This window comes from Petromyzon marinus, unplaced genomic scaffold, assembly GCF_048934315.1.
Source record: "Petromyzon marinus isolate PM22_M1 ecotype Great Lakes invasive population unplaced genomic scaffold, UKy_Petmar_22M1.pri1.0 PM_G_Scaffold_27, whole genome shotgun sequence".
Classification (NCBI taxonomy): Eukaryota; Metazoa; Chordata; class Hyperoartia; order Petromyzontiformes; family Petromyzontidae; genus Petromyzon; species Petromyzon marinus.
Genome location: NW_027422839.1, coordinates 2,601,659 through 2,615,185, shown reverse-complemented (window position 1 = coordinate 2,615,185; position 13,527 = coordinate 2,601,659). Strand labels below are relative to the sequence as shown.

Below are 13,527 nucleotides of genomic sequence, written 5' to 3'. Positions count from 1 at the left end.
GTCTGTCGGGCTGTCTGTCTATCGGGCTGTCTGTTTATCGGGCTGTCTGTCTATCGGGCTGTTTGACTGTCTGGCTGTCTTTCCCTATGGTCTCGCAGTGCACGCAGACGCTGGATAGGAGGCCCACACCGTCCATGGTGCACACGTCCACCCCGCAGTCCACCCCGCAGTCCACCCCGCCCAGCCTGCAGGGCCGCACGGTGAGACACACGCCGCTCACCCCCACGCTCACCCTCGCCGCTCACCCCCATGCTCACCCTCCCCACTCACCCTCCCTGCTCACCCCCGCGCTCACCTCCACGCTCACCCTCGCCGCTCACCCTCCCCGCTCACCCCCACGCTCACTCCCGCGCTCACCCTCGCCGCTCACCCTCGCCGCTCACCCCCACACTCACCCTCCCCACTCACCCTCCCTGCTCACCCCCACACTCACCCTCCCCACTCACCCTCCCCGCTCACCCCCACACTCACCCTCCCCACTCACCCTCCCTGCTCACCCCCGCGCTCACCCCCACGCTCACCCTCGCCGCTCACCCTCGCCGCTCACCCCCGCGCTTACCCCCATGCTCACCCTCGCCGCTCACCCCACGCTCACCCCCGCGCTCACCCCCATGCTCACCCTCGCCGCTCACCCTTCCCGCTCACCCCCACGCCCCCCCACCCTTCGCAAAAGAAGTTCAACGAACATTGACCTCTTGACCTCTTGACCTTTCCTTCCGACGGCGAGTCAAACCGCTCTCGCCCCGCCCGACGGCTGCGCCACCCGGTGGCCGTCTGGTCGGTGCGTCCACGGCAATCCCGCTATCGGGGTGGACAACGCCGGTGCAATGGTAACGGGGTGGCGGCCGATGTTGCTCCGTTTGTGCGGCGATGGCGGTGTTGATAATGCTGACGCGACGACGACGATGATGATGATGATGATAGCAGCGACGACGGTGATGGCGGTGGTTACGCACAGCCAGAGGAGCTGACCCTGCTGCTCATCCAGCTGCAGAGAAACCAGTCACAGGTCCGGCACGGGGGGGGAGGGGTCACGAGGTCACGCGGGAGGTCACGGGGCCACCGGGGGGGGTCACACGGGGGTCACACACAGTCACGGAGGGTCACAGGCGGGTCTCCAGGTCACACGATGGGGTCACAGGGTCACACGGGGGTCTTGGGGGATCGGAGGTCACGGGGGGCGTGGGGATGGGGCGCCACATCGGAACGAGGACGGCTGACACGGTAGCGGCACGCTAGCCACGTGCTCGACACGCACACGAGGTGCAAGATCGATTCACTGCCTCTGCGCTAGACACATGCTTAGTACTTTATATATTATAGACATGTGCTCGATTCTCTGTACTCTAAGACACATGCTTAATACTTTATATATTATAGACACGTGCCCGATTCCCTGTACTCTAGACACACGCTTAATACTTTATATATTATAGACACGTGCCCAATTCTCTGTACTCTAAGACACATGCTTAATACTTTATATATTATAGACATGTGCCCGATTCTCTGTACTCTAGACACACGCTTAGTACTTTATATATTATAGACACGTGCCCGATTCTCTGTACTCTAGACACATGCTTAGCACTATATACTCAAGACACACGCTACCTACACATAATACATGCCCCACTCACAACACATGCTCTACCCCTTATATCGTATTTCACACACACACACACTACCCAAAACACACACACACACCACCCTGCCATCCTCCCACACACCACCACCCACCACTCTCACCACACTCCCTGGCCACGCTCACCGCGCTCGCCATCCCGTGTCTTTGCTGTGCCACCCACGACTCCCCCGTGCCCCGCTGCCTGCTCAGTCGTTGGCACCACCACTGCACCTGCAAAGGAACCTGCGCTTGATTGAGAGCCAGGTGAGGCAGTATGGCATCATCCTCACCAGCATCCTCACCAGCATCCTCACCACCACCACCACCACCATCCTCACCACCACCACCAGCATCAACCTCACCACCATCCTCACCACCACCATCATCACCACCACCAGCATCATCCTCACCACCACCACCAGCATCATCCTCACCACCATCCTCACCACGACCATCATCCTCACCACCACCACCATCATCATCTCTCACCTGCATGGCCCCCACCGTCCCCATGGTTGCAGCCAGTACACCCCCAGCCCCCCATCCATCGCCCCCCAGCCCCATCGTCACCTCGTTACCCGCACGGTGCCCCCTCGTCCCGTGCCTCGTCACGGACCTCGTCACGTACCTCTTCAAGTGCCGTCACACCAACCCCCCTCCGCCCCCCCCCCCCCCCGTTCCCCCTGCCCGTTAGCTACCCAGTAGCCCAGCGGCGTAGCTGCCGGTGGCATGTGCGGGGCGGGCCGACCGCGGGGGGGGGGGGGGGAGCCCCAAGTGGTCACACAGCGGGAGCAAACGTCGCGAGTGCTGCAGGCGGTGCAGTCGTACCGTTGGTGAGGCCCAGGTGCCAGGCTGACGAAGGGAGGAAGTGAAGGGGTTGGTGGAGGGGGGTCCACGCCACCTGCGCCGCTACGCCACTCGGGGGCCCATCGCATGCCTGACGTCGCGTTGCTGAGGCCGCGTTATCCCTTTACCCCGTCGTTTAGTTACCCCCCCGCCCTACGTCACGAGAGGGTCACGAACGGCGGGGTCGCGCAAGCTCGATTGCGCCGCCGCCCCCCGCCGGGTCTGGCTGGGTTGGAAAATAATTTCACTGGAGGGGTAGGGGGAGAGACAAAGGCGGCCGGGCATGGTGGCGGTGGTAGTGCCGGCCACCCACCCACCCGGCTCGTGCGCCACAGTGCCGGCCTTCGCAGGCGCCGCTGCAGCGGGCAGCTGCAGCGGCGCTCGCCCCAGCGCCCTCGTTGAGGCTGCGTGCCGCCGAAATCGCGGTGTTATCGGCAAGCGCGGAAAAATATTCGGCGACAAATGAAACCTCCCCCACCAATCCCCTGGGGGATGGGAAATCCCTCAGCCATGAAAACATCGTGGCACGAAATATTGGAAGAAGTCACCCCCTGTGAGTGGCTGGCTGAGGTGCCATCTGTTGAGGAAGTACAGAAGGCGATCCGGAGTCTGAGACCAGGAAAGACACTGCTGCTGCTACTCGCTAACAGCACTTGCCCCATCAGTCTGTGAAGGCTATACGGGGGGTCTTTGTCTCATTCATACGCACTGATGCTGCTACTCGCTGACAGCACTTGCCCCAACAGTCTGCTAAGGCTATATGGGGGATCTTTGTCTCATTCATAGGCACTGCTGCTGCTACTCACTGACAGCACTTGCCCCAACAGTCTGTCAAGGCACTTTTATTTGATTTTGGAGAGCGATGGTGCAGTGATTAGGGCCACGCTTGCGCTGAAACCCCATCTACCCGAGTTCAATTCCCGCTCAAGGCCTGCATCGGTGACGGCAATTATCTGAACCAGTCCTGGTCCTCACCGAGGTCGACTCGGACTTAAATGAGTGCTCTGTGCGAAGTGGAATCATCGGCAGTGGGGGGACGTGGCGACGCTACTCGCCGTGACGGCACTTGCCCCGACAGCTTGCAAAGGCTACCCGGGTGGATGGAAGGCATCTTTATCTTTGTGCGTGTGTGTGTGTGTGCGTGTGTGCGTGCGTGCGTGCGTGTGTGTGTGTGTGCATGGGTACGTGGGTTCGTGCGTGGGTGCGTGGGTGCGTGCGTGTGTATGTGGGTGCGTGCGTGTGTAGGTACGTGTGTGGGTGCATGTGTGGGTACGTGGTTGCGTACATGTGTGGGTACGTGCGTGTGTGCGTGGCGGCGCAGGCGTGCATCGAGTCGTCCCTGGAGGTGCTGCACCTGCAGATCGCTCAGCGACGCTCGCACGAGCAGCAGCAGCAGCAACGGCTGCTGCTGCTGCAGGCCGACCTCGTGCACCTCCGTGCAGACGGCGCCCGGCTCAGCCGGGTGAGAGGGACCCCCATGCCCCATCCCCTCACCCTCCCATCCCCTCAACCTCCCATCCTCCCACCCACCCATCCCCCACCCGATCACCCCCCCCCCCATCCCTCTCATCCCCCACCCAATCAGAGGCGACCTGGCCACAAATGTTGTGACCGTCACTCGTTGTTGTGACCGTTTGCTCGTTGTTGCGAGCGTCGCCCATTGTTTGTCACCGCCGTCGTCATCATCGTCACCATCGTCGCCGCCATCGTCATCGTGGCCATCGTTTTTGTCATTGCTAGGAGCGGCCCAAGAGCGCGATGGACGCGCTGTACCCGGCGGGCGGTCCCGCGGGCGGTGCCGCCCGGGGCAAGATGACCGCGGAGGAGCAACTGGAGCGGCTCAAGCTTAATCAAAAGGCGGCGGCGGCGGCGGCCGGGAGCGGCGTCGGGGGGGACGCGGCGACGACGGTGACCCCGGGGGGATCGGGCCGATGCGGCCACGCGATGACGCTCGATCGCCGGACCGTCCTGGCGGCGCGGTCGCCCACACGGCCCGCGTCCGTGGACGTCTCGCGGGTGTGTGAGTGTGTTGGGGTTGGCACGTGCCCTGTATGTGTGGGTTGAAGATGGCACGTGCCCTGTGTGTGTGTTGGCACGACCATGGTGCTGGCCAGCCCACCCCCTCGTGTGCCGTGCCGGCCTTCATAGGTGCTGCTACTCGCTAGCAGCGTTTGCCCCGACGGTTTGTTTGTTGGCACCAGTAGGGGGGCACAGGTGGTGCATTTGCCAGTCTATCTCAGTCAGTCAACCCATGGCACGTACAAAGTAGCACAGAGAGGACGGCCATCCCAGTCAGTCGACACGTTCCACGAGCCGTGGCTTTTCGCGCCGTTGCTACGTTGAGGTGCCGCCATTTCCGCGTCATTACCACTCGGTGGGCCTGGCGTCAACCGATGTGGCGCATTTTATCGCGGGGGAGACACCGTGGCGAGACTGTGGGCGATGCCTTGGGCCATGAGGTTTTGGGCCACGAGGCCATGGGCCATGAGGCCGTGGTGGTGTGGTGTCCGCCTGCCTTATCCAACACCGCCGCCGCGTCATTGCAGCTCACGAAGTTGAGGCAGCGCCAAGACGACCTGGACATCGCCGAGATGGAGCGCGCTGTGCAGGACGCGCCGGCGCCCGAGACGCCGGCGCAGGAGATCGCGCGGCTCCGCACCGCATTCACGGAGCTCGACGGCAGCTACGATCCGGGGTCAGAGGTGAGATGCAGCCGGGGGTTCGGGGTGAGAGACGGTGAGGGTCAGAGGTGAGAGACAGCCAAATCCTGGGTGAAAGTGGGAGGTGAGATGGCAGGGTCATAGGGGTGGGACACAGCCTGGGTCAGAGTTGAGACACAGCCGGGGTCAGGAGTGAGACACACTAGGGCCAGGGGTGAGAGACGGCCAAGGTCAGAGGTGAGACACAGCCAAGGTCAGAGGTGATCCAGGGTTAGAGATCAGTGGGTAGAGATCCGGGTCTGGATTGAGAGCTATATCCGGTTGATGAGTGAGAGGTGGGGGGGGTGTTGGGATGGTGAGAGATGTGGCGCTTGGCGGTGATGTTTCAAATGCTGCTGAGAGTTCTGGGATTTTGGGCTTACGAGGCCTGGGTTCCAATCAGGAGTCGGAGGTCAGGAGCGAAAACAGCTGGACCCGGGCAGGAGGTCACGGAGAGAGAGATCCAAATCTGAGCATTGTTCTGTGTCTGTTGTTAGGTGCTGGTGATCACAGCCATAAAGGCAATGGTAGCGTTGTGATGTAGAAAATGATTTTGATTATAGCAATGCTAATTATGTATATGATGATGGCAAAGGCAGCAATGATAACCGTAGTTACGACGACGATTGTCATGACGATGACAGTGGTAAAGAGAGCCATGACGATGTCAGTATTCATGACCATGGTTACGATGTTTGCAACGGCATTTGATGGTGACGATGACAGCGAGCGATGACGACGATGTTTACCGATGATAACGGGAGCGATGATGTTGATGACGAGCCGGTCACGGTTATGCCCCCTCCCCCCGGCCCGCAGGTGCCCCCCCCTCGTCGCCACGTGACGGTGCCCGAGCTCCACGTGGACGAGGACCCCGAGGAGCCGCCGATCCCCCTGGGAATGGAGGCGTGGCAGAAGAACACGGAGTGGATCAAGGCGATGCTCGCCAAGTCCAGGTACAGCGTCGTCACGCTCGCGTCGTCACGCACGCGTCACGGTGCGTCGCGGTATTAACCGGGGCCGCCTTCCGGTTTCGCACCGCCGCGACCGCCCGCCGTCACATTTCCCCGCCCCCTCCGCGTTGCCAGCGTGCAGAACGCGGCGCCGCCGCCGTCGCCGGCGAGCTGCGAGGCGACGCGGGGCAAGGCGGAGGTGCACGTGCAGGAGCTGGAGCGCATCGTCAGCATGTCGTGCGCCCTCGCCGAGGAGGCGTGCCAGCGCAGCAAGGCCGGTACGGCGCCACCGCCGCGGGCGGCTCGGCCGCGCGTCGGCGGCACCTGGCACGCGGTATTCCAGGGGTCCCCCTCACGGGGTTTGGCGCCTCGCCATTTGTATTTGTTCACCGGGTCGCCGGTAAACTGCGGTAGGTGGCGCTCGACTCCGTGGTATACCGGACGCGGTGTGCCGGAGCGGGGATATATTTTCCGGGTGACCAACCCGGCCGAAGCGAGTCTCCGCGTTCCTCACGCCCGTCGCTCCGCTCTCTGGTTTTGTTTCCTGCCGCCCGCCCGACAGACAAAGTCGCTTCCCCGACGAAGGAGGCGTCCCCTTCCCAGGATGCATCGGCGCCCGGCGACGGCAGCCATTCTACGCTTGTTTAAAACGCCAAGGTTTCCGCTCAGCTCAGCGGTGAGAGACTCACTCGCTCACCCACTGGCTCATCCGCTCGCTCACCCACTGGCTCATCTGCTCGCTCACCCGCTCGTTCGCTTGCTCACTCACCCACTCGATAACCCGCTTGCACGCTCACCCAATCGCTCAACCTGCTCGCTCATGGACTTTCTCACCCACTCGCTCGCTTGCTCAGGCACTCGCTCACTCACTCGCTCACCCACTCGGAACAATCTCGGGCTCACGGCCACCGCTGTGGTTGACATCTCGGCATGAGTACTCGTGTTGCCGGTGGTACCCTCAGTTTCACCGTTGCTCTTGAAATCCCCTACCCCCCCCCCCCACCCCCAGGTGTCATACACCTGGCGGAAGAGGTGAAGGAAGAGGACGACGACGATTAAGGGAACAAGAAGAGGTGTCCGCGAGAACGCGGCCGCACGGGGAGGAGGGGGCGGGGGGAGAATGCAGGACGCCGCCGCGAACGGCCGTGCGTCTGTCGCCGTCGTCATCCCGACGATCGTTACAGAGCCCCAATGACGAGCGGCGTCGTTACCGGATGAAGAAGTGGCGGTGCGGGCGGTGCAGGTGGTGTGGGCGGTGCCCCTTCTCCGCTCACAAAGAGTTTCTTCAAGTGTTCGATTCTCGTAGAAGGGAGAGGGAAAGTTGTATCGGCATTCTTAGCAGATTTTATAAAAGTGTACAGTAGATTTAGCGACCCTAGGGAGCTACTGTTTGTATGCCCACGTTAAATGGTGATAACTTTAAAATGACCCCCAAACGATTTTATAACCACACTTGCGTTTGGAATATTAATGAGGATGACGACGATGCTCAACCGTCAAAGACAGGATAACAACACGTGACGATTTCCAGACGCACGCATTTTGTTCAAATGCTCTCGCTGCGGGGAGAAAATGGCCTTTGATTGTATTCTTACCCCCAGGTATCCTTTTTTGCAAGAGACTTTAGCCCCCCCCCAACGCCCATATCGATGTCTGGGTTTTAATGTGGAGGTTGGCGAAGGTAACTCTCTCTATGGCCGTCCTGGGTGCTCTGGGTGAGTCGACCCACGCACGCGGCACCTGGGTCTGTCCCCTTCGTCACGGCCTCAGGAGGGCCACCACCTCGTCTGGCGCACAACGCCGTGGCGGACGTCGCCGCCACCTCGACAACGAGCAGCGGTTGTTGTTTGTTTGTTGGTTGTTTGTTGGTTGTTTGTTGGGCCAGCGACGCGCGCCCTCTCCCAACATGCGCGTGCCGCACCCCGACCTCAAGCGCGCCCGTGTCCGTTGTGACGTGGCCCGTTGTGACGTGGTCCATTGTGACGACGAATGGCGTCAGCCAATCAAATCCATCGTCGCACGCACGCGCCTTGAGTCACCCCCCCCCCTCCCCCCCCCAAGGTTGCGTTTTTAGACTTTAAGCGACAGCATCTCGGTGCCTATATATTGACGTGCCGCATTTGGCAAAGCAATGCACCCCCTTTTACCCGATGGGTGGCATTTGCACCCAAAAGTTGCTGCAAAAAAATAAACTACTAGCGGTGTATTAAAAGTTAATAAAAAAAACAAACGAAGTGATGCAAAAATATGTAAAACACGCAAAAAAACATGACACTTCAATACAGCACGTTGGTAAATTATCCCGTTACATTTGTGGTGGTTATAAATTTACGAATAAAACTTCTGATCAGGCAACACATGTATCATCTTTTATACAAGGTCCCTAACACAAAGGGTTTATCGGTGTTGAGTGTGTGTATCAGTCCCTTAACCCGATGCCTGGGGAGGTATGGCCTCTATGAGCCCTGTCACTGGGCAACTCGCTCTCTATCACTGGGCAACTTGCTCCCTATCACTGAGCAACTCGCTCCCTATCACAGGGCAACTCGCTCCCTATCACTGGGCAACTCGCTCCCTATCACTGGGCAACTAGCTCTCTATCAGTGGGCAACTCGCTCTCTATCACTGGGCAACTCGCTCCCTATCACTGGGCAACTCGCTCCCTATCACTGGGCAACCCGCTCCCTATCACTGGGCAACTCGCTCCCTATCACTGGGCAACTCGCTCCCTATCACTGGGCAACTCGCTCTCTATCACTGGGCAACCCGCTCCCTATCACTGGGCAACTCGCTCTCTATCACTGGGCAACTCGCTCCTTATCACTGGGCAACTCGCTCTCTATCACTGGGCAACTCGCTCTCTATCACTGGGCAACTCGCTCCCTATCACTGAGCAACTCGCACCCTATCACTGAGCAACTCGCTCCCTATCACTGGGCAACTCGCTCTCTATCACTGGGCAACCCGCTCCCTATCACTGGGCAACTCGCTCTCTATCACTGGGCAACTCGCTCCTTATCACTGGGCAACTCGCTCTCTATCACTGGGCAACTCGCTCTCTATCACTGGGCAACTCGCTCTCTATCACTGGGCAACTCGCTCCCTATCACTGGGCAACTCGCTCCTTATCACTGGGCAACTCGCTCTCTATCACTGGGCAACTCGCTCTCTAACACTGGGCAACTCGCTCCCTATCGTCCTCCGGCTGGGACCTAGGGGAGGCTATCTGACCCCACCGTCCCGGTCCGTGGGTTCTGACCACTGGCCTCACTGAGCTCCGGCCCTTAGAAGGACATCAGAGCTTGGGGTCCAGGGTCCTCTCTTCAGCCCAGGTCTTCGTTCTTCAACTTGCAGATGACTGAGCCAGACCTCTGAGAGGTCCGGCTTATATACTGGTTCGTGGCTTGCTCCGCCCTAGCCACGCCTTCCTTCTGGAACATTCTGGAAGGTTACGTCATCCCCCGGTTCCCCCCTCCCGGGGCCCCGGGCAATGTGTCCCAGGATCCGTTTGCTGGGTTTTGTCGTTGGTCCCTTTTTGGGCCCATGGACATTTGCCTTGTCGTGGTTTATTTATTTCAGTTTTTTTTTTATTTTGGTATAGCCCTGTGAGCCATTCGGCTCTTGAATCGGGTGCAACCACAACAAACAAAAAACATTGCTCAACCTCTATCATCTGACCTAATAATTAAGAGTAATCAAATTAGTAAACATTAAATTTATGTTTTAATGGAGCTGTGAATATATAAGCGTTTTGCGCATGTGCAAATGTGTGCTGTCGCACGCTGAGCGGTAAAATAATAAGTAAAAATCTCACTAAATCGTGAATTAAACTACCTTAAAGTTTAGGGATGGGAAAACGGAATAGCCTATGCCAAGCAGGGGGCTTAGGGCTTGCCGCCCAGCAATGTTATTTTTCTACGCGAACCCCGCGGTTAGAAAGCCAAATCCCTCGCAAGCGAGCGTCGTCGCTTCAAGACGATTCTAAAGGAATCTACAACCTTTGATTCCTTTGCGCGATTGAAATAATCGATTCTTGGCGCGCTCGGATTTTATTTTAAACGGATTTTATTTTAAATTAATGAGTTATCTTTTCATTTGTATGTTAAGTTTTTAAGTTTTCAGACGTTTTAAAATGTTTCCCCGCTAGTAGCAGTATATATCGACTCTATAGCACAAAGTACTCACCTGACAGATTGCCGTGACGAGGCCTAGTCCCGTGCAAAGCCTCCGGCCTCGCCTAGATTGCCCGGCCGGCCGTGGCTGTGGGCTGGGCCGCTACCCCCCCCCCCACCCCACAATAATCCTATTTAATCGCTATATTTTTAGTATCTACGACCCTATAATAGTAAGTGCACACATTGGGGTGGAGGGGGACAGAAGAGGACGTGACACTTTGATGAATTTACCTCAGCGTCACGTGTACATTTTTTGCATTTTGAATGAGAAATGGCGTCCCCCCTGCGGCGACGGCGTCTGTGCATTGCCAGGGGCAACGGCGTTTCGCGCATGCGCAGCAGTGAGCCGGTCGGCAAAAGTAAATAAATAAAGATAAATCGCACCAAAACGTTAATTAAAACACTTTAAAGGCGACGGACGGGAAAACGAAATAGCCTATACCAAGCGGGGGGCCCAGGGCGTGCCGCCTGGCAAAAAAATTTCCACGCGAACCCCGCGGTCCGAGAGCCAAATCCCTCGCAAGCGAGCGTACACAGACAGACAAAAAAAATGAGTTTTATAGGTTAAATAAAACAAAGTCAGTACAGTCGAAACTTGCACCTTTTAGTCCAAATCAAACTCAAGATCACCAATTTTTATACTTCCGACTGTATGTCGCTGTTAAATCCTCTAAACTTGCAGCAGTTTCTAGGACATTGCCGGGTGAATATTAGCAAATTAACACGAAGCACTGAATCATGCAGGGCGATGTACATCCTAATTCATTGGGGTGAAAGCAACTGCCTATCCAGCTGGGTGGTGCTGAAGGTTGGAGCGTTGAGCTAAGCATGGGAATGTTGCGAGTTCGAGCCTAAGCTGAGGTTCAACTCAGCCCATTAACCATCCTTCATCGGTAAAATGAGTTTGATTTCATGGGAAATCAGCAGTGGTTATGTAATAAAAATGCTTGCTCCATCCATAAGAATGTGGAATGTGTGACCACTATTTCAGAGCTTCCAACATAATATGAGCTTGTTTTGGGGGGGAGGAATGCTGCCATCATCATTATCGTCATTATCATCAGTTGACAAGACTTTATTGCATTACATCTCTCAGTTCATTAAGCTTTGCTCACTGTGTGATTAGCTTTCAAAGTAAGGTGGAATATCACAACTATGAGACTTAATACATGGACATGGCCGATATATAGTAATAATAGATATATGATGGTTCTGTTGTTGGTGGCGTTTTAGACAGATATAATATTTGGACATGGCCGATATATAGTAATAATAGATAAATGATGGTTCTGTTGTTGGCGGCGTTTTAGACAGATATAATATATGGACATGGCCGATATATAGTAATAATAGATATATGGTTCTGTTGTTGGTGGCGTTTTAGACATATAATACAAGGACATGGCCGATATATCGTAATAATGGAGAGATGATGGTTCTATTGTTGGCTGCGTTTTAGACAGATATAATACATGGACATGGCCGATATATAGTAATATAGTATTATATCTGTCTAACACGCTGCCAACAACATAACCATCATCTCTCTATTATTACTATATATCGGCAATATCCATGGATTATATCTGTCTAAAACGCCGTAAACAACAGATATAATACATGGACTTGGCCGATATATAGTAATAATAGAGAGATGATGGTTCTGTTGGTGGCGGCGTTTTAGACAGACATAATATATGGACATGGCCGATATCTAGAAATATAGCATTATATCTGTCTAAAACGCCGTCAATAACAGAACCATCATATATCTATTATTACTATATATCGTCCATGTCCATGTATTATATCTGTCTTAAACGCCGCAAACAACAGAACCTTCATCTCTCTATTATTACTATATTTTGGCCATGCCCATGTATTATATCTGTCTAAGACGCAGCAAACACCAGATATAATACATGGACTTGGCCGATATATAGTAATAATAGAGAGATGATTGTTCTGTTGTTGGTGGCGTTTTAGACAGATATAATACAAGGACATGGCCGATATATAATAATTATAATAGATATATGATGGTTCTGTTGTTGGCGGCGTTTTAGACAGATATAATTCATGGACATGGCCGATATATAGTATAGTATTCTGTCTAAAACGCCACCAACAACAGAACCATCATCTATCTATTATTACTATATATCGGCCATGTCCATGTATTATATCTGTCTAAAACGCTGCCAACAACAGAACCATTACATATCTAATATTACTATATATCGGCCACGTCCATGCATTATATCTGTCTAAAACTCCCCCAACAACAGAACCATCATATATCTATTATTACTATATATCAGCCATGTCCATATATTATATGTCTAAAATGCCGCCAACAACAGAACCATCATCTATCTATTATTACTATATAATCGGCCAGTTCCATGTCTTATATTGTCTAAAACGCCGCCAACAACAGAACCATCATATAACTATTATTACCATATATCGGCCACGTCCATGTATTATATTGTCTAAAACGCTGCCAACAACTGAACCATCATCTATCTATTATTACTTTATTTCGGCCACGTCCATGTATTATATTGTCTAAAACGCCGCCAACAACAGAACCATCATCTATCTATTATTACTATATATCGGCATCGTCCATGTATTATATCTGTCTAAACCGCCGCAAACAACAGAACCATAATCTAAATATTATGTCTATACATCGGCCATGTCCATGTATTATAGCTGTCTAAAACGCCGCCAACAACGGAACCATCATCTATATATTATAACTATATATCGCCCATGTCCATGTATTTCATCTGTCTAAAACGCCGCCAACAACAGATCCATCATATATCTATTTTTACTATATATCGGCCATGTCCATGTATTACATCTGTCTAAAACGCCGCCAACAACAGATCCATCATATATCTATTTTTACTATATAACGGCCATGTCCATGTATTATATCTGTCTAAAACGCCGCCAACAACGGAACCATCATCTATATATTATAACTATATATCGACCATGTCCATGTATTTCATCTGTCTAAAACGCCGCCAACAACAGATCCATCATATATCTATTTTTACTATATATCGGCCATGTCCATGTATTATATCTGTCTAAAACGCCGCCAACAACAGATCCATCATATATCTATTTTTACTATATATCGGCCATGTCCATGTATTATATCTGTCTAAAACGCCGCCGAAACGGGACCATCATCTATATATTAT

General features: G+C 54.2%; 1 protein-coding gene across 1 annotated transcript; it reads left to right on the top strand.

Annotated features, from left to right (window-relative positions):
• Positions 1-4,218: 4,218 nt before the first annotated feature.
• Positions 4,219-8,460, top strand: LOC142913952 (pleckstrin homology domain-containing family A member 6-like). Its single transcript, XM_076061080.1, has 6 exons — positions 4,219-4,489; positions 5,020-5,175; positions 5,992-6,128; positions 6,261-6,403; positions 6,688-6,801; positions 7,135-8,460. The coding sequence occupies exons 1-5, from the start codon at positions 4,232-4,234 to the stop codon at positions 6,771-6,773; spliced, it is 780 nt and encodes a 259-aa protein (XP_075917195.1). The 5' UTR covers positions 4,219-4,231; the 3' UTR covers positions 6,774-6,801; positions 7,135-8,460.
• The last annotated feature ends 5,067 nt before the right edge of the window (positions 8,461-13,527 follow it).